The sequence below is a fragment of the Astyanax mexicanus genome, chromosome 2 (assembly GCF_023375975.1).
Source record: "Astyanax mexicanus isolate ESR-SI-001 chromosome 2, AstMex3_surface, whole genome shotgun sequence".
Lineage (NCBI taxonomy): Eukaryota > Metazoa > Chordata > Actinopteri > Characiformes > Acestrorhamphidae > Astyanax > Astyanax mexicanus.
In genome coordinates, this window is record NC_064409.1 from 1,276,058 (window position 1) to 1,297,654 (window position 21,597).

Below are 21,597 nucleotides of genomic sequence, written 5' to 3' on the forward strand. Positions count from 1 at the left end.
TATTTATTTTGGTATTTTCTCTACAGCTTCCCCCCGGCTCTGTGCAGCTCGTGCCGCTGAAGGTTGGCATGGTGGCACGCTGATGCCTCGCCGGGTCTGAGTCGTGACAGCGGGCGCGGTCGAGACGCAGCGGCGGGGAGGCACTCGTGCAGCCATGCGGCTCTTCACGGGGCCTGTGGTGATCTGCTCCAGGAGAAGCATTCAGAGCAGCCCTGGTGAGTCAATAACAGCTATCTGTCTACCTGTCACTGCTGGATAGAGGAGGCGGGGGAGATAAGAGGTTTTGGCTGATCTCGGGCTCTATATATGCCAGACTGATGTGCAGTGCTAGCCCTCCATCTTAAAAACATTAAAAAAATGCATGTAGCCCACAGTTAAATACTTTATTAAATATATTTAATAGATATAATGGTGGAATACTGATATTGCATTAACTACCCAAAAGTCATTGATTCGTTGACATATTGGACCATCTTCGTTTCTTCATTCAGTGTTCCAGTAGTTGCTTTTTATTTTATCTTTATCTTATCAATAACTTTATTAGTGCAGTTCTTCTTCTCCTGTCAGGTTAACTCTAATTTTAATTCTAATTCTTCTCTTCTCTGCTGAGAATCATGATCATGTTGATCTAAAGAGCTAAAGGCTAAAGCTGCTGTTTCCATGTGGGTCAGCCAGACGTTGTCACGCCTGGCCCTGTTTCCTGTCTGTCCTCGTGCCTGTGTTGTCCCACGTGACCCGTGCCCCTGTGTTCTGCCTGTGATTTTCCATTACCTCATGTCTCATTTGTAGCTCCACCCCTTCCCCAGGTGTTTCCACTCCCAGTGTGTTTCCTGTTATGTTAAAAAGCTTTCCTCTGTCACCTGTCCGGGTCGGTCTTTGCACTGTCTCCCGTTGTCTGTCCTTCTGCGTTTCTCTGATCTCAGTGTTTCCATAGCCTTTACCCGAGTCCCTTGTTCTGTGTTTATCTCTGTTTATTTTCTAGTTCCCTGTTTAGTTTTCTAGTTTATTCCCTTGCCCTGTTTAAGTTCATCCTGTCTAGTTTTATAGCCTCTGTTTCTTGTTTTTCTTTGTTTCTTGTTTACTTGTTTATTTGTTTATATTTATTTAATAAATTCGCCCTACCTGTGTTTACGTCCGCCTCCTCGTCTCTCTGCCTGGGTCAACCCTGACAAAAAGACCGACCATCATGGACGTAAACCAGTGGTATGCTGCTCGGAAGGCGGACCTGGAGTATCTCCGCCTCCTCGCCGAGCAAATCCGGGGAGATGACCCGCTCCCAGCGCCTTTCCTCGGGTTGGAGCCCGTCAGCCCAGCTTCAGTGGCGCCCACCGAGACCCACAAGGGGATCCCGTGGACTGGCTCCAGGATGGCGATCCGCCATGCTCCATTCGGGACCCCGGCGTTGGAATCCCCGAGGCCCCAAGGACGCCGCAGGCCTCGGGGTAGACGTTTTAAGGGGTCCCGCCAGCCGGAGGAGGAGCCCGTTTCCGGGGAGGATTTTCTTGGGGGGGCGCTAGGGCTGTGTGCGGTCAGCCTCGATCCTCGCCCCGACGAGGACGGGGGTGGCATGGATGCAGGCTGTGAGGAGTCCTATTCCTGGGACTACTCCGATCTCCTCACACCTGCATCCAGTGAAGAGGAGTTTGAGGACTGCCCTCCTGCACCAGCCCGCCAGCCGCTACTTCCTCCTGCGGTAGCTGCCGATCCGCGCCCTGTGTCTTTCGCGGTGGCAGCCGAACTGCAGGCCGTGATTCCCGCGGTAGCAGCAGAACCGCGCTCCGAGACCCCCTGCGCGGCGAGCCAGCCGCGGTCAATGACTTTCCCCGCGCTCCTCACGCCGGACTCTGCACGAAAGAGTAGGAATCCAGTCCGGGTTTTTACTTCACCCGCAGCTTCGGGCTCCAGTGCTGCAGCGGATCTCTTCATGCCACGCCCCGTGAAGCACGCGTCTGAGGCGCTGCACCCCATGATACGAGCGGCGGCCGCGCCGCTCTCCGAGATTTCAGCGGCGGCCGCGCCGCTCTTCGAGACTTTAGCGGCGGCCACGCCGCTCTCCGAGATTTCAGCGGCGGCCGCGCCGCTCTTCGAGACTTTAGCGGCGGCCACGCCGCTCTCCCAGACTGCAGCGGCGGCAGCGCCGCCCTCCGAGATTTCAGCGGCGGCCGCGCCGCTCTCCGAGATTTCAGCGGCGGCCGCGCCGCTCTCCGAGATTTCAGCGGCGGCCGCGCCGCTCTTCGAGACTTTAGCGGCGGCCGCGCCGCTCTCCGGGACTTCAGCGGCGGCCGCGCCGCTCTCCGAGATTTCAGCGGCGGCCGCGCCGCGCTCACAGACTGCAGCGGCGGCGGCGCCGCTCTCCGAGATTTTTGCGGCGGCCACGCCGCTCTCTCAAGCACCAGCAGTCCCAGCTGCTCCAACTCAGGCACCAGCAGTCCCAGCTGCTCCAGCTCCGGCCCCAGCAGTCCCAGCTGCTCCAGCTCCGGCCCCAGCAGTCCCAGCTGCTCCAGCTCCGGCACCAGCAGTCCCAGCTGCTCCAGCTCCGGCCCCAGCAATCCCAGCTGCTCCAGCTCCGGCCCCAGCAGTCCCAGCTGCTCCAGCTCCGGCACCAGCAGTCCCAGCTGCTCCAGCTCCGGCACCAGCAATCCCAGCTGCTCCAGCTCCGGCACCAGCAGCTCCCAGAACTATGTTTGGGCCCAGGCCCCGTATTTCCAGGCCTGCTCCTAGGCCTCCTGACTTTGCCCCCAGTTATGTGCCCAGGCTATCCCCACAGACTTTTGCCGGTCCTGGGCACCCACCTGTGTTTTTGGTTCCCCTGTCTCTCCCTGTCCTGGTCCCTGTATCTGTGTTCGTGCCTGTTCCTGTCCCCTGTGGTTTTACTGTTCCTGTCCCAGTCACTGTGTTTGTTTCCGTCCCCGTCAATGTTCTTGTCCCTGTTCCCAGTGTCCGTTCCCTGTCCAGTCTCTGTCCCCTGTCCTGTCTCCAGTCACCTGTCCAGTTCCCCGTCCAGTCTCAGTCACCTGTCCAGTTCCCCGTCCAGTCTCAGTCACCTGTCCAGTTCCCCGTCCAGTCTCAGTCACCTGTCCAGTTCCCCGTCCAGTCTCAGTCACCTGTCCAGTTCCCCGTCCAGTCTCAGTCACCTGTCCAGTTCCCCGTCCAGTCTCAGTCTCCTGTCCAGTTCCCCGTCCAGTCTCCGTCTCATGTCCAGTCTCCATCTCCTGTCCAGTTCCCTGTCTAGTCTCCCTAGTTTATTTTGGTTTGTTTCGCTGTTCTTTGTTTATTTGTTTATTTATATTTATTTAATAAATTCGCCCTACCTGAGTTTACGTCCGCCTCCTCGTCTCTCTGCCTGGGTCAACCTTGACAGACGTCTTCCTGTAGCAGTTTTTATCTCCAGTTTCTGCTCAGTGCTCTCTGGCTTCATCTGTAAATTCACCCTATTTTGCGTATTTTTTTAATGTGCATTTGAAAATTCATTTATTATCCAAAAACTCGACAGTGTGCCTTATAATCTGGTGCGCCTTATGCAGACTTCCCAAGTCTCCCGGAAGTTGCGCGAGTCTACTGCATATCAATAGTAAGTCAGATACAATTTCCCAGAATCTAGAACCACACAGGGGAAGAAAGGCAGACGGAGAGAAAGCCACTCCCCTCGTGTGCATATTCATGAATGCATGAAAAACAGGCGTTCTGATTGGCCTGTTCTCTACAAAGAGAGTTTTTAACGTGGGCGGGCAGTGTTTTTTTTCACTTTTTTTTGTGAGAAGGAGCATTATGGTGGAGGCAGAGCCTTCCAAAAAGAGGAAATATAGAACTTATTTCACCTCACACTACTCTAAAGTATATCCTTGTCTTTTAAAAGTAAAAAGTCTTGTACAGTTGATAATAGTGATTTCGCATTTTCCACGGGCAATAGCAAAAAGTAAAGTTCTGTTATCCTTTGGTATCCATTGGTGTGAGCAAAAGTTATTGTTTTTTTGTTCGGGAGATACAAAGTCCACGTCTGGGGGAACTTCCCTGAATTTTTTATATTTTTGCAACTTGTGATGTCTCCTTATGTATGAATTCCACCAGTCAGTAAAGCCACTCCACAGAGGTACAGAGTTATAAAAGGGTGAGTTTTCAGTGCAGAAGTTTCTCCAGCACTAAGGCTGGGTGCAGCAGCATTAGTGTTAGCATTAGCCACTAACTGCAGCACTAGCTCTTTCGCTAGCTCTTTCAGAGTTGAGTATATTGGACTGTAGTCTGCTAATGAACCGCTAGCTAAAATATAACTCTGGTTTACTGAAACAGTTAGTGTTTAACAAAACAGTTTAGCATTTACGTCCCGCTAGTTATTCTAGTTATTATAAGATGAAAGTGTGAATGTGATGTAAGTGTGTAAGTGTGTAAATGCTGCTGCAGTAGAGAGTAACATCAGTAACACCATCTGTTCCAGCACTGATTTACTACAGATAAAGAATTTTTTTATCCTTTTATTAACTTTATTTACTTAAATTTTAGTGCATTTCTTTTTATTTAAATGCCCTGTCAGTATACTGCAACATTTTGTACACTGGGATTTGTACCATTGTTCCGGTTATTGAGTAATCAAACCTCCTGAAAATAGACTTTTAGCGGGGTGTAAGATAGTGATGAACATCACAACACGCCTTGCACAGGGTGTAAGGTAGAGTTTTATGTCATTTAATTTTTTAACGGACAGCCTTTCTGTCTTTTTCTCAAGTATCACAGTCAGTGTTGATGCTCTCCTCAATATGAATCATATATCATATCAAAATTAGCATCTATTAAGCAGTGAAACTCATAGAAACAGATGTGCGATGACATCATTTAAAATCATTCTGAGGGGTTTAGATGGATGCTGTAATAAAGCAATGTCTGGCTCACACTTCATCTCTTTCACTCACACTCATCCTGTTCACCACACACACACTAATACACACTAACACACACTAACACACACCAACACACACTAACACACACTAACAGAGCTGGAACTGTTGCAGTGGAGTGAGACACTGTGGCATCTGTTAATGTGTGAGTGATAATGAATTCATGATTTTGAGTTTCTGCAGTACGAGTGTGTGTGTGTATGTTAGAGGCTACAGTAGTGTTTTACTGCATTTACATTTATATTTAGAGTATTTAATAGATACCCTTATTCTCAGCGACTTTGAAAATTTCCAGAGCTAGTTTGTAAAGACTCGAATCAGAAAGATACATCAAGCTTTAACAATGCCTGGTTTAAACAGCAGCAGAGCTTCTGAATATATCTACACTGATGGGCGTGGTGTTCTGGAAATGAGGTGTGTTCAGGTACATTTCTGGAGTTTTATCTTGTTTATCTTGGGAATGGAAAACACACTCAGTGCGCCACTGACTCATTTAAACCCAGACAACAGTCAACAGTCAGATGAGCAATAAACAGAATAGTAAATAAAATAACATTGCTGTTCCCGTAAATGAGCTGCTGGAACTCCTTCACAGCGTCAACCAGCAGCTCAGTTTCCTCTGCTGAGAAGAGTTTGTTGAACACGTCCAGGTAGCTGCACCGTTACGATAGCAATCCACCAAAGTCAGAGCTCACCTGACTCTAATGATCAAGTGAAAAATTAACCACGCCCATGATTATTAATTAAGAGAATTAGTACATATATACATACATGTGCTTGCGTTTCAAGCAGCAAAAGGCGAAATACTTTTCCCGTCGTTACGATAGCAAAGACACACTAACACTAACCCTAACCCCACTAAATTAAGCTGTGTGATGTGATTTAAGTACTGTATGAAGAAGCTGGTCTGTTTTATGCAGTAGAGGATGATTAATGGAGGACAGACAGCACAGCACAACAAAAAAACACGTCTAAAAGCATATTTTACTTCAATATTTCAACATGCTGTCTGTCTTTATCTTTAATTACAACAGCTTTCATCTTAACTAAATCCTTCATCGCAGCACACACACACACACACACACACACACACTCTCACACTTAGCGATTCGTAAAGGGAACAGAAATTACCAGCTGACACCGAGACAGATGGAGCTAGAAGGCCTGTGTTAATATGTGCCTGATTAAAAAGCTGAAGAGGTCCATGCAGGAAGTCTATTGGGCTCTTCTCTATTAATGGCCAGAAACACTGTGTTTTAGTGCTGGGCGGTATGAGCAAAAACGGTATATCACGCTATATCACAGTATATCACGGTATTTTTATTTTATCTTATATATATATGTTGACTGCTGTCAGGGTTTTAATCAGTCAGTGGCGCACCTGTGTTTCTCGCCACCAAGATAGAAACAGAAACACTCCTGAACGCAGATCACTTCCAGACCACCACACCACGCCCATCAGTGTAGATATATTCCTAAACTCTGATGCTATTTTAACAGTATGTGCATAATATGGGGAAATATATGGGGAACATGATGACGGGGTATAAAATAGCAACGAGCATTGCAACAGGCCTTTCACAGGGTGTAGGCTTGTAGGGCTTTTATTATGTATTTAAGTACGTATTATTTAAAAAAGTAATTTAAATGTATGTATTTCTTTGCCATGTTAAGTATACTTTAAAAAATATACTTGGCAATGCTTCATAATTTTGATTCTTCTTCATAATACTTTTTCTTATTATTTTTTTTATTTAAAATTTTACTGTTATTCTTTTATATGTTTTTTAATTTGACTTTTTGTATTTTTTAGAAGTCTATAAAAGGTGCTATATAAATAAACTTGCCTTGCCTTACTTTGTAAGTACAAAGTATTTACCTTCTAAAACACGAGCTGTATCATAGAGCATTACCATTACCACCTTAAATGCACTTTTCTTTTACAAGAGTTAGAATTACTGTATAATTGTATTACTATACTATACTAAAAGAAGTGTATCGGCTCTCAGTATGTTAACAGGATGCTCCAGAGGCTCAGAAGCTCACTCAGTACCTCATCTCACACAGCCCCCAGATATTTGCTGGATCCACTGCTTTTAATCTTGAATTAATGTGGCTTTGCGGGTGAGAGGGGGTAAAAAAGAGGGAGGATGTCTTTAAAATCGCAGCTCACTGGAGAGCAGCACTCGTTTTGCTTCAGTAGTTCAGTAGCGGCACGAAAGCCTTCGACTAAACCTTCTGATAAACAGCCAACAAAGTCCTGCTGCTATTAAATATTTACAGCAGCACTCCAGTCAGGCCTGGTTCTAGTGGTGGGGGGGGCTGAGGGGGCAGTTATCCCCCCCCCCCCCCCCCCAAGCGCAATGCATGTAACAACTATATCTTTTTCTGAAGAAGTCTCTGAACCAATCATGCTTTTAAATTTTGCTGTGCATATTTAGTTAAAAAAGAGAATTCCTTGTTGTGTTTTACTGTATTCATGATTATTTGCATCTGTTTAAATCATTTGTGGTGCTTTTTTCTCAGTTAAAAACACTCATATTGCTGAGATAAATGGATTAGTCTTTTGCAATTTGCTTTGGTGCCTAAAACTTTTGCACAGTGCTGTATAAGGGTAAATTAAACAAATTAAACACTTTTTCCAGTTTAAACTATTAGACTTCCACAAGTTGACGTTAAACGCTAAGCTGTGGTGATTTGTTGCTCAGTGTTATTTGCTTCTACAACTATATATTTTTCTGAAAAAATCTCTGAACCAGTCACAAAAAATGAATTTTGCTGTGCAACTTAAATATATTTCCTTGCTTATTTCTACTATATTTGCTTTTTGAGTCATATATTGTTCGTAAAATGCCAGAAATGTTTGGAGAATTAAGTTTATACCTTATATAAATTCCGTTTTTAAATGTGGTAAATCAGGTGAGCTGCTGAACTGCGGAACTGAACATAATATACACATGCTGGCTGAGGAGCATCCAGGAGAAATCTGGATCTGGAATCTCTACACTTAGTTCTTCAGCTTAAGTGGCTCACAAGATACTTACAACATACTTATAGTTAAAAATGATAAGTCCTCGTTACGTTTTACTGTATTTATGATTATTTGCATCTGTTTAAATCATATGTGGTGCTTTTTTTTCTCAGTTAAAAACACTCATATTGTTGAGATAAATGGATTAGTCTTTTGTAATTTGCTTTAGTGCCTAAAAAGTTTGCACAGTACTGTATAAGGGTGAATTAAACGAATTCTAAGCCTTTTAACCCGTTTGTTGCTTAACTTGTAGCATTAGCAGCTTGATGTGCTTGATGTGAATCATGCCTCGCACAAAAGATCAAGCTCTCAGAAGACCTACATTCAAGAATTGTTAAGTTGTTGACTTGCATGAAGCTGGAAAGGGTTACAAAAGTATCTCTAAAAGCCTTGATGCTCATGTGTCCACATTATGACAGACGTCCTGTAAAGGTGACTGTAAGAGCACAGTGCAGAATGATCAATGAGGTGAGGAAGAATCCTAGAGTGTCAGCTAAAGACTTTACAGTGCGTCATTTTCTGTTTTAGCCAGTATTATTAGCTCTGGCTTTAAAAATATGACTATTAACATGCCCACGCATTATGTTCTTCCATATGCATGCCCCCCCCCAAGCGAAGCAGTCTAGAACTGGGGTTAAATCCAGTGTTTTTCACGCTAATATCTACGTTTCTTTAACATGATGCTGAAAGCGGAGGAGGAATGCTAACGCCGCTGTTATTCAGCGTTCAGGCATATGTTGGACGCATATGGCTGCAGTCATCAGCTCGCCGTCACATGGTGTTCAGCTCTTATGAATGACACATGTTGTTTACAGAGTAAAAAATGTGATTTTTCTCCCTGTAAAAAAAACAACCACTTTAAATAAATCTGCACGGTGCACGGTCGGCAGATCGGCTTTGAGATCACTGAGTAAAATAGTTTAACTACCCTTGAGAAAGGAATTATAGTTTAAAAGCATTAAAAGTATGTTGAAATTGGGTAGGGAATACTAAAAGTGATTTTTCTATTTAATATACTTAATATACTAATATAAAAACACATTAATCCTTAAATATACTTTCTCTGTATTTCCACAAAATGTATTTTTAAGCAATTTGCTTTTCAAATATAAAAAATGTGTAAATATAAAAGTGAATTTCAGTTAAATAATAGCAAAGTGAAATAAAATACATTTATGTTCATTCAAGGTACTTTTCTCTTTTTAATTTTTTTATGCTTTTATTTTTTTAAACTGCAGGAAGCATAAGAGAATGAGTGAGAATGAGCATCTGTTAAGTTTCTTTTTGGAGTTTTGCATAAAATTATATCAATTCTTTTTAACGTCCTTTTTTCTATTTTTTTACTATTATAATAATATAATAAACCTTATTTATAAAGCACTTTTCACACATTAAAATGCAGCTCAAAGTGCTGTACATAAAGAAAGAATAAAATCTGAATAAAAAGAAAAAAAGGAAAAGGGAAAAAAAAACAAAGTAAAATTAAAGTAAAATTGAATTTCAGACTAGTCACAAATTTTCATACGTATGCTTGTTTTTGTATAAGTATTTTGTTTGTATGTATTTTTAATCTTAATGTGACTATCCTGGTTAAATAAATATATAGGTAAATAAATAAATAAATAAATAACAATTAAGATAAGACAATAGAAAATAACATAAACTAATAAAAATGGTGAAACTGTAAAAAAACAAATAAAATAATAATATTAGTTTAAATTACAAAAGGTTGTGACTGTGATATATTAAAGTAAATCAACTAAAACAAAAAGATAACAAAAAAATCAAAACATAAAACAAAATTAAAACATAAAAAATTGTAAATCGATACATACTGTATATTGATGTATAATAATACAAATGGCTCAGTTATTAAATAGTTTAGAAAAGTGTATAAAAGTATGTCTTCAGCTGTAATGTAATATAATGTAATGTAAATGAACAGGTGTAATTGCAAATGTTACATTACATTACATTACATTACTGTTGGCAGATGCTATTGTCCAAATAGACTAACAATAATTTGCATAATTTCCTCCTCTATACTGTATTTCACTAGAAAACGGATGGTAGTATATAGAAAATTTAAAAAAAGAAAAAGAAAAATAAAGAAATTAAGGAAGTTACACTGAATGTGATTTTCTTGATTGTATCCCTTAATGGACTAATGCACCAAGCTAATGTTGCTAATGCTAATCTAACTCTGATCTCTATTCTGGTGTCTTCTCTTTGAGATGTTACAGATCACTCTCTGTATCTCACCCTTGCATATGCCGTCTCTCGCACACTCTCGCACGCTCTCGCACGAGCTCAGATTCCTATTAGCGCCTGTCACTGCTTCTTCACGAGGAATGCTACATCGCCTGCACACCAGGGAGAAAATCGCTCAGACTGATATCTATCGTCCTGATAGATTTCGACAACGAGCTTATCAATATTTCTATGGAGAAGCTCAGAGACAATCAAAGCAGACTGAGCTTCATCAGCAGCATAGATTTACCTTCACGCTGACTGCGCACCACATACAGTGCGAGCGAGAGATAAACCTGTCATCTGATTCTGATTCAGTCAAAGCTTTCCATAGGAATTCCAAAAAAAAACTGTAGTAAAAATGGACTCTCCCTAGGTGTGGTAAAGTCCTGTAAAGATGACTGCAAGAGCACAGCACAGCATTATCAATGAGGTGAGGAAGAATCCTAGAGTGTCAGCTTAAAAATGTATACATAACATACATCCTATGTATAACATTATCCGAGCATAAGATAGAAAACATAGTTTAAGATAAAAACATGAAATTGCCACTTTCTAAGAATATAATATTTGCTATTTTTGTTATTTTTTTATTTTTATTGATTATTTTTCCTAATTTTAGTAGATATAAAAGAGCCATGAAAGCAGTGAACTTGATAAAAATGTGCTTTTTTAGATACTTTTCACAGCTGAAAGCTTCATTCTTCTGGTTTTAGTTTGTTTATATCTGATCTGGATCTATTTACTCTAAATTCAGGTTGTAATTTACTGAGCGCAGAGATGAACTCAGGTGATATCCCGGCTCCTGACGGCATTACCTGTGGGCTGAGTGTTCCTACACTTGACACTGATAAGTGTGACGTGTGAAAGGTCGTGGGTTTGACGTCAGTGTTGTTGTCAATACAGGGGGGTCGCCTTTCCTGATAAAAAATAGATGAACAGATTCATTCGTCTCCACTAAACTGATAATATTATAGCACTGCTACCATATGTACTGTCTGTTTCCTTCATCCACCACAAAAAAACTATGTTTTTACAACTAAATATGATCCATGGTTCAGTTAAATCTGAAAAAAGACCATTTCTAAATAGTCTGGAGCAACAGCATTAGCGTATGCTAACTGTTAGATAATATACTGACTTCATGTGTATTAATATGTGCATTTAAAAATCGTAATTATAAACTTTTAAAATGTTAAAGTTAAAATTTCTACCTATTTTTTGTTTCTGCAAGTCTGTAGTTTGTTGGCATTTTGATGAACTTACACTGTCATGAAAAAGTATTTTTTGCTTTTTTCTCATACTTACATTTTCTGTATAAATAAGCACACTTTAATACCAAATAAATATAACCTGATTTAATATATAAACACTTTTTTTTTTAAATGATGATTTTATTTATTAAGAGGAAAAAAGCTATCCAAATACCCACACATGAATTAACTATGATTAACTACATTTTTTGGAAAGCTGAGTTACATTTTACAACTTAGGAGCATGCTACACGCTAATAATACTTACTTCTGGACAGTGGTTAGTGGCTAGCAGTGCTAGCTGGGGTTAGCAGCATGCTACATGCCAGTAATACTTATTTATGGACGGCGAAACAGCTAGTGCTTAGCGTGGTGGTTAGCAGCTAATGCTTATGCTGCTCTAGAAGTGCTAGCCAGGGTTAGCTGCAGGCTACACGCCAGTAATACTTACTTCCGGATGGCCGAAGATCTAGCGCTTAGCGTGGTTAGTGGCTAATACTAATGCTGCTCTAGAAGTGCTAGCCAGGGTTAGCTGCAGGCTACATGCCAATAATACTTAAAAAGAGCTAGCACTTAGCGTGGTGTTAGCGGCTAACGCTAATACTGCTCCAGCCTTAGTGCTGGAGAACTAAACTGAAACTCCTGTATAACTCTGTACTTTAATGGAGTGTCTTTACTGCTCCTTAATACCTGACTGAATTCATACATAAGGAGCAGCGGATTATAAGGAGCTCTGATGATTTTTGGGAAAATTTAAAAGATTAAAGGATTTTTAATGCGCTTTATAGTGCAAAAACATACGATACACAAAATATAAACTGTTTATTTTCTGGTCTATTCTCACTGGATTATAAGGCACATTTTATGCGACACTAGTAGGGAACTGGGGTGTCACCATGCTTTCCTTCTAATTAAGCTAAGTAAACAAAACTGTAATCCTTAAAAAATTTCAAACAAACACTGTATGTTAAATTACACAGATTGCTCTCCTGAAAAATAAAGGTTTTTTTGACACTAAGCTTAGATTTCCAGATTTCCGCTAAAACTGGAGCATTAGTGTTAGCAGCTAACCTCTAGCGGTAATGCTAATGCTGCTCTAGCAGTGCTAGCTGGGGTTAGCAGCAGGCTACAGGCAGATAATGCTTACTTCTGGATGATCAAAGTGCTAGCGCTTAGCATGGTTAGTGGCTAGTGCTAATGCTAATACTGCAGTGGTTTTACTGCTCCCTAATACCTGACTGATAGAATTCATACATAAGGAGCAGCAGATTATAAGGAGCTCTGATGATTTTTGGGAAAATTTAAAGGATTAAAGGATTTTTAATGCGCTTTATAGTGCAAAAACATACGATAGACAAAATATAAACTGCAGCCATTCAGCACAGTCCTCAGTTCTCTGCTATTTAAGGCCAATATGCCTCTTCACTCTTATAAACACACACAAATACACACAGTTTCAAGAAGGGGCACACTGAGCCGCGGGGCAGGAAGCAGCCGTGCTTCAGTATTTGTTATTCATGGCTGCATTTTGAAGATTGTAATCAGGGGAAGAAGCTTCTGGCTGCTATAAAAACGTGTCCTCTTTAAACAGCAGATGAGCAGAGGCAGCGTCTGCCTTAAAGATGCGGAAAAACACCCAAACACACACTCAAATGCACACCGAAACACACACACACACACACACACACACACACACACACACACACACACACACACACACACACACACACAGGGAGTGTGTGCTCAGCCCTGAGACGAGGTCGTGACAAATATAAAATATAAAAGCGTCAGAATACAGAACAGTGTCCTCATGCACAGAAGAAACGATTTATAAAACTGTGATTTATCAGCACCTCAGATCTGTGATTGGTTGAAATTCATGTGTGTGAGATGATAAACTCTGATCTATCCCAGAGGCATTTATGTGCCTGCGATCTAAATTTCCATAAATCCTCACCTATGAAATTACGCTGCATAATTACCATATGAATTATGAATCGAGAGTCGTCTGCAGGCAATACAGATGCTGCTGATGATTCTATTTGTGGGAAAAAATTGATTGTTCGTTAGGAGGAAATGGATGAGTTTGTTAGCCACTGATTTAGATGTGCAAGATTTATAGATTTATAACAGAAAATTTTATTTATCAACGAGAACCCATTAATCTGCCTGGTTTAAACAGCAGCAGATCTTCTGAATATATCTACACTGATGGGCGTGGTGTTCTGGAAATGAGGTGTGTTCAGGTACATTTCTGGAGTTTTATCTTGTTTATCTTGGTAACAGAAAACACAGGAGCTCCACTGACTGAATACAACCTAGACAGACGCCAACATAACTTTTACTTTAAATGGAATATTGCTCTGGAATATTACTCTGAGACAGCTCTCTGAGATAACAGCTCATATGCTGGCAAGACAGGCAAATCCAACCCCCATATAACTGCTAATAACCTGCTAATAACCTGCACAAGAGTTTATTAGATTCACTGCATACATTTCTTACCCAAATGCATTGAGGAAAAATTAGCCACACTGAATTTTATATTAGATATTTTATTTTTTTAATCTTTTAAGGCAAAGAAACTGTGTATAATAATTTGCTGAACATTGTGTTTAGTAAATACAGAGGCTCATTATTACCAGAAAACAATATAAAAAACTTGTTTTAATGTATTTAAATGTGTTTCTGAAGACTGTAGACTGTAAGTGTTTCCTGGGTTTGCTTTGGATTGTTTTCTTGCAAGAAGATCCAACAAAAATCATTACTAACACGATTCTGCAGGAAGAACAAGAAAACTACAGCTTTATCACATCACTTTACAGTGGGAATTAGGTTAAATCTAGTGTTTACTGCCAAAAGCTGTTTGCTGGTCTGACTATAGCACTTGGCAAACCTCCGTTTCGCTTTGGGTGACAGAAGATATAGATGTGTTTTCTTCTAGAAATGTCCTTTATTGTTCTAGATTTATCAGCTTAATTCTGATTCTTTAATAATGTAGATTTTAATGGAGATATATAATTTTTACAGTTTCAGTCTCTTTTAGAACGGGCTATTTAAGGGCTCTGTCACTTTCATGCAATTGTTTAAGTTTTTTTATGTTTAGCTTGTGCTAAATAGCAAAACACAAACCAGCTAGTTCATGCTAGACTGCAACAGAAGCACAAAACTCATTATTTGAAAGTTCTTAAATCTCTTTTATCTGCTGACTCACCATCGACAGTAGGTACAGATCCCTCACTCAGACGAAGTCTGCTGGCTAGGTTTCTCAAGCAGCAGACTGGAATTAATCCCACAATTTCTTGTTACATGCAAGTAATATTTTTATATTTTGATGTGCTGTTTTAAATATTAACTTTAAACAACTCCTCACAGTTACTCCTGCTAATATTAATTTTATAGTAAATTTACAATGTATTTTAGTCCATTTTATGAATATATTTTTACTGCAACTCATTTCTCCCTGTCTGACTTCAGTCTTTTTGAGACACTGATCTGCTGGACGTTATCAGCCGTCTGAGCAGAACTGTTTTATTTACAAGATCATCGTATCATCTGTTAGATTAGCTAACGTCCAGACAGTGAGATTCTTCCATTACAAACTGTAGGAGCTAATTTTCTAACAGATACAGCTACTAGAATAAACACTAAACCAAACACGGGTGTAATTTTGGCACTGTTTTTTAATTCCTAATCTTAAAAAAATATTTAAAAATTAGGGATTTATATTTATTTCCAAAGTCATACTTGTACAGTACTCATATTATCATATTTAAGATTCAAGGTTAACTCATATACTTAGCTTGTCAAGGGAATGGTTATATATTTTAAACGTTTTTGAATGAAAAGGACATATTGTACATCTTTTTATACGTTAGAATTTGTGTATGATCTATACAAAACATGTTCATGAAGTTCTTGTTCAGATTCAGTCTCTTTCAGAATGAGCCGTTTGAGGGCTCTGTCACTTTTATGCACATTTTGAAGCTGTTGCTGTCCACGCCTCATCGATGCATCTATGTTTGCGTTTAGCGTTTATCACACTTTGGCATTAACAAGCTAGTTCAACAAACTAGTTCATGCTTAGCTGTGATAGCAGCACAAAACTCAAGTAGGTACAGATCCCTCCCTCAGAAGAAGTCTGCTGGCTAATCCTGCTGTTTTAATGTCTGAGCTTCTTAAGCAGCAGCAGACCAGAATGACTGAAATCTACCCTGGTGGAGATTGATGGGTGAGGGTTGCCACTATTAGTGATAGCCCTCAAGTTAGAATAATGCTCATTGCTATCTTACACCCCACCAACAGTCTATTTTCACACCTTCTGCCTATGTTGTTTAAATAGCTTGCGTTGAGCGTTTAACACACTTTAGCATTAAAGTTGAACAAGCTAGTTCATGCTTAACTGTGATAGAAGCACAAAACTCAAGTAGGTACAGATCCCTCCCTCAGAAGAAGTCTGCTGGCTAATCTTGCTGTGTACTGTCTGAGCTTCTTAAGCAGCAGCAGACCGAAATTACTGAAATCTCCCTGGTGGAGGTTGATGGGTGAGGGGTGGAGCCAGGGTGGGTCTATGCAGATTTCCTTATTGTGACATCACGAAAAAGGGAGGGGCATCTAAAGGAATCATAGAAGCTGAATATGATTCCTGAAACCGAGCTCTTTTAGCTTATTTATTCTTTTTTTTGTGCTTTTATAGAAAGTGTTTATAGGGATTTTTGCATAAAAATAAATTCTTTTTAAGTATGAATTTTTAAAACTGAACACAAAGTCTGGAACAGAGTGTTGCAGGTCTATCTATGCTGAGACAGTGGAAACTCACAGGCCGAGACGATGGGCTGGTATGAAAGGAATTAATGATTGACGAAGATAAGCAGTACTGTGTATGTCTCGCCTTACGCCAGGATCAAACTAGACGGCAAGGCTCAGATATCACACACACACACACACACACACACATACACACACACCCCGTCAGCGTCAGATCACGTTGCACTGTAACAGGACTGTGGAATGCGAGTCCAGCGAGCCGACAGGTTACAAGTTTTCCAATATGACAGCGGCGAATCAGCTGACAGCTAATTATGGAATTTCATAACTCCATAATCTCCTGCTCAGCCCACATCCCCACTAATCTACAGCCTCAATAAACCCTTTTCCTACAGGCACACACTCACAGCCTGTCACACACACATACATAGAGAAGCTAGAGCTGGGTGATACGATAAAAATGAGTTTTTTTTATGTTTAGCAGCCTGGTGTTCAATCTTCATTAATTGCACATTGCACCAGTAAGAGCAGAGTGTGAAGGTTGGTTCAATTAGCAGGGTAAGAGCACAGTTCTGCTCTAAATATTGCAATGCACACAACATTATGGGAGACATACCAGAGTTCAAAAGAGGACAAATTGTTGGTGCACGTCTTGCTGGAGCATCTGTGACCAAGACAGCAAGTCTTTGTGATGCATCAAGAGCCACGGTATCCAGGGTAATGTCAGCACACCACCAAGAAGGACCAACCACATCCAACAGGATTAACTGTGGACGCTGTAAGAGGAAGCTGTCTGAAAGGGATGTTCGGGTGCTAACCCGGATTGTATCCAAAAAACATAAAACCACGGCTGATCAAATCACGCAGAATTCAATGTGCACCTCAACTCTCCTGTTTCCACCAGAACTGTCCGTCACCACAATCAATTACTGTGCTCTAAAACCAGGAGTTTCAGTTTCATTGTCCAACACCTGTAGAGAAGTATAAACATATACCATTCCGACAGACAGACAGTTTAACTAAGCTTCTTTAATATACAGTATATTTACTTTGTTTGTGCGTAAAATACATCAATTTGTTTTATATATATGCAGCTGAAAAACTAGGGAGCAGCCTAATGCAAAATCCCAAATTATATTACCAACATTAATATTTTAAAGAGTAAATAAACCCACTGATTTTTGCAGAAATTTGACAATTGTTAAAAAAGAAGGGAGGGGTAGTTTGGGAGGGGCACTGGGTGATGTATGGGTTTAGGGGTGGTGCAGAAATGCCTCTGATAGCAGTAGTGAGATATAGATGGTTGCACATCAGCAGGAAGTATTCTACATATTCTTTAACTGCTTTAATCAAACCAAAGCTGAGAAGCATAAACACACGTATATTCACACTTTTATTCACACTTATATTCACTTATATTCACCTGTTTCAAACTAAAACATCTGTGTAATGTTGTTTGTGCTACAAAAAAAAGGTATTAAATGACTCCAAATGAAGAAGTTATAACTACAGTATGTATATAGCCAAAGATCTGCAGCATGATTCATTTAAAATGATGCTAAACTGAGACTTTCCCCTTTATATATATATATTTATATTACATAAACACTGAGAAAGATATGGATGAGCTTGGTGATGTCATTCAATGCCATGCTACACACACACACACACACACACACTCTACCACTGAGAGTAGTGTTATTGAGGGTTAGTGGTGTTGAGTTGAAGGCTGTAAGTTCTAAAGCAGCTTTAATTCTCTGGGGCTGTTCTGAGATCAGGGCTCACACAGGCATGACTCACAAAGCAGAAGGGCTGATTAAACTTAAATAGGGTTGCACAGTGCCTGTATAAGAGTGTGTGTGTGTGTTGGATGTGTGTGTTGGATGTGTGTGTGCTGGATGTGAGTTCTGATGTAACTCAGAAGCAACATGCCTTCAGCGTTGGATGTTCTGCAGAGAAACTGCTGACGTTCTGGGAACGTTTCTCTACACTGGTCTGGGTTTTTCTTAATGGATAAGTCAAGAAATCTTCATGTCTGTTTGATGTTCATGTATTTTAAAAGTATAAAACATCGTAGGAGGTGATATATAGTGTGAGTGTATGGTCCCATATTTTAGCGATCTATCATGCAGCTTGATTTAGGGCTGATTTTGTGTCGGTGTGTCTTTTGTATCGTGAGCGCACCAGAAATTATATTTTATTTTTTATTCTGTTTATTGTCGAGTTAGAAGTCAGGTTTGTGCTCTGCAGTGTGTCCTTGTGTGTGTGTGTGTGTGTTTAACAAGTCGGGTGTATGATGAGCGCTGGGCGCACCTATAGGAATGGACTCTGATGATTGTGCTCACTGTTGTCAGGGTTTTAATCAGTCAGTGGAGCTCTTGCGTTTTCCACCACCAAAATATATAAAAACACATCAGAAATGTAGATATATTCCTAAACTCTAAAACTGATGCTATTTTAACAGCGCAGGAGCAAAGCGTGAAAATAGACTGTTAACGGGGTGTAAGATAGCAAAAAATATATCATTATACTGTAGATACTGCTCTAGAAAAAATTAGAGCACTTAAAAATGATGAGTTTCTTTGATTTTACCAAAAAACCTCTGGAATATAATCAAGAGGAAGATGGATGATCACAAACCATCAAACCACCAAACTGAACTGCTTGAATTTTTGCACCAGGAGTAAAGCAGCATAAAGTTATCCAAAAGCAGTGTGTAAGACTGGTGGAGGAGGAGAACATGATGCCAAGATGCATGAAAACTGTGATTAAAAACCAGGGTTATTCCACCAAACATTGATTTCTGAACTCTTAAAACTTTATGAATATGAACTTGTTTTCTTTGCATTATTTGAGGTCTGAAAGTTCTGCATCTTTTTTGTTATTTCAGTCATTTCTCATTTTCTGTAAATAAATGCTCTAAATGAGAATATTTTTATTTGGAATTTGGGAGAAATGTTGTCTGTAGTTTATAGAATAAAACAACAATGTTCATTTTACTCAAACATAAACCTATAAATAGCAAAATCAGAGAAACTGATTCAGAAACTGAGGTGATCTTCTAATTTTCCCAAAGCTGATTATACTGTATAATGTTTGTTATTGAAAATAAGCTGCTGTAGCTCCAGCCTCCATCGCTTTAAGCTTCATGACCCACCGTCCTTTAAGACGTGTAGAAGATAAACATCTAGACGTTTCTCTGTCCTGATTCGAGGTGGTGGAACAATCTGACCCTGAGTTTTCGAACAGCCGAACGCTGAAGACCAATCTCCTTCAAGCACCCTTAAATCAACAGCAGTTTTACACTTATTAAAGGCTGTGATTGCACTTATATCTTACTCTGATTTCTCTTTGACGTTCAGGTGTAGGATAATGCATGTACTCTATCTATCTGTTGAGTATTGCATCTTTAGGTTTGCTTTCTTTATTTAAAAAAGCTATGAATATATCTCTGTGGAAAACCAAGTACTTCTTTATGTTGCTTTGGATAAAACATCTGCTAAATTCCATCAATGTTAATATAAAATAAAACGAATCACATACAGAATTATAGATTTTTTTTCATTAGGTGCATTGCTCACATTTGGCCACTGACAGCAGGGCGGTTTCAAGGTATTTTTGGCGGACAAGCAAAATAGATATTACTGATATCGATATTTTGCTGACTACGGGAATGACAAACCTGGCTGGCTGGCTATTGTTAGCTGAAATAATCTTTTATTAGCTTTTATTTTATGAAACTTTTCCATTCCACCTTAAATGCTGCAGCTTCTGCTGTCTGTTGCACTATTTAAGACTGGTCTCGGTCTCGTTTCGGACTTGATCTTGTTTGAAATTGGTCTTGTCTCCGTTTCGGGTGAGGTGGACGCTCACTAGTGAAATAACTAATTTTAGCAGTGAGCTAGCTAACCATAGCAAAGAGCTAACTAAAATACTAATGTTACCAGTGAGAGAACTACCATTAGTAACGAGGTAGTTAAACTTAGCGATGAGCTCGCTAAAATACTAATGTTACCAGGGAGAGAACTAAAGTAAGCGACAAACTAGCTAATCTTAGCGATGAGCTAGCTAACCATAGCAATGAGCTAGCTAAAATACTAATGTTACCAGGGAGAGAACTACCATTAGTAACGAGGTAGTAAACCTTAGCGATGAGCTAGCTAAAATACTAATGTTATCAGGGAGAGAACTAAAGTAAGCGACAAACTAGCTAATCTCAGTGATGAGCTAACTAAAATACTAATGTTACCAGGGAGAGAACTAAAGCTAGCGACAAGCTAGCTAATCTTAGTGATGAGCTAGCTAACCGTAGCAACGAGCTAGCTAAAATACTAATGTTACCAGGGAGAGAACTACCATTAAGAAACAAGCTAGTTAAATTTAGCGATGAGCTAGCTAAAATACTAATGTTACCAGGGAGAGAACTAAAGCTAGCGACAAGCTAGCTAATCTTAGTGATGAGCTAGCTAACCGTAGCAACGAGCTAGCTAAAATACTAATGTTACCGATGAGAGAACTACCATTAGTAACAAGCTAGCTAATCATAGTGATGACCTCTTTGAGGGCAAATTGTGATTGTTTTTAATTTTTTTATTTTAAATATTTTTTTTATTTTTAAATCTTAATCTGGTCCTGATCTGGCTGTTGACTTGGACTCAGCTTTAGTGGTCTTGACTACAACACTACTAGATACTGAGACGAACTACTAGCAAGGTTTTTTTTTTCTTGTTATGCTTGTTACATTAAAACTATAAATTAAACTATGGTAATATAGTGGTTACCAAGGAAAATACTCAAATTTGTGGGTTTCTTTGGTCTCCATAGTCCTCTGTTTGGAGTTTTCCTCTGAAAAATCTCTGTTTGAAAGCACATTTAGCCCCAACACTTCTCCAAACCATAACCTACTGGTCCAACCTAGCAAAAATCGGGACACCCCCTATCCCTGGATGTGTAATAATCAGTAGAAACTCCTGCCCCGTGGTTCATGTGTGTATTTCCTCTCTGTCTCTTTAACCTCTATGAATCTGTCCTTCAGTACGGCTCTAAAATAGAGCAGTGGGAATGCGAGGCGTCTAAAGGCTGTCCATCAGCGAGACACGGCTCCGGCCTTGGCTGACTTTGGCCTCTCTCATTAATAATCTACGTCAGCTCTGGCCGAGCCTCCAAATGTCCGTTTTCACCACCGCGGCTCAGATCTGCTGATCTGACAGCTCCAACCTTCCTCTGGGCTTTATAACACACATCCGTACACACACACACCCGTACACACACACACCCGTACACACACACACCCGTACACACACACCCGTACACACACACACCCGTACACACACACACCCGTCTACTGCAGCTTTAATCTAGCTAATGCCCCGCTCTGTTCAGCTGCTCTGACAGACGTAAAATAGCA

General features: G+C 40.3%; 2 protein-coding genes across 2 annotated transcripts in view; one reads left to right on the top strand and one right to left on the bottom strand.

Moving 5' to 3' along the window:
* cacna2d4a (calcium channel, voltage-dependent, alpha 2/delta subunit 4a) overlaps nucleotides 1-21,597 on the bottom strand; it is a 150,282-nt gene that overhangs the window by 73,539 nt on the left and 55,146 nt on the right. The window lies entirely within an intron of this gene.
* Nucleotides 1-21,597, top strand: part of lrtm2a (leucine-rich repeats and transmembrane domains 2a) — a 47,498-nt gene that overhangs the window by 16,476 nt on the left and 9,425 nt on the right. Inside the window, exon 2 of the mRNA XM_007230691.3 lies at nucleotides 27-215. Within this exon, the coding sequence (XP_007230753.3) occupies nucleotides 155-215 (61 nt within the window). The 5' untranslated portion in view covers nucleotides 27-154. The remainder of the gene's footprint in view (nucleotides 1-26; nucleotides 216-21,597) is intronic.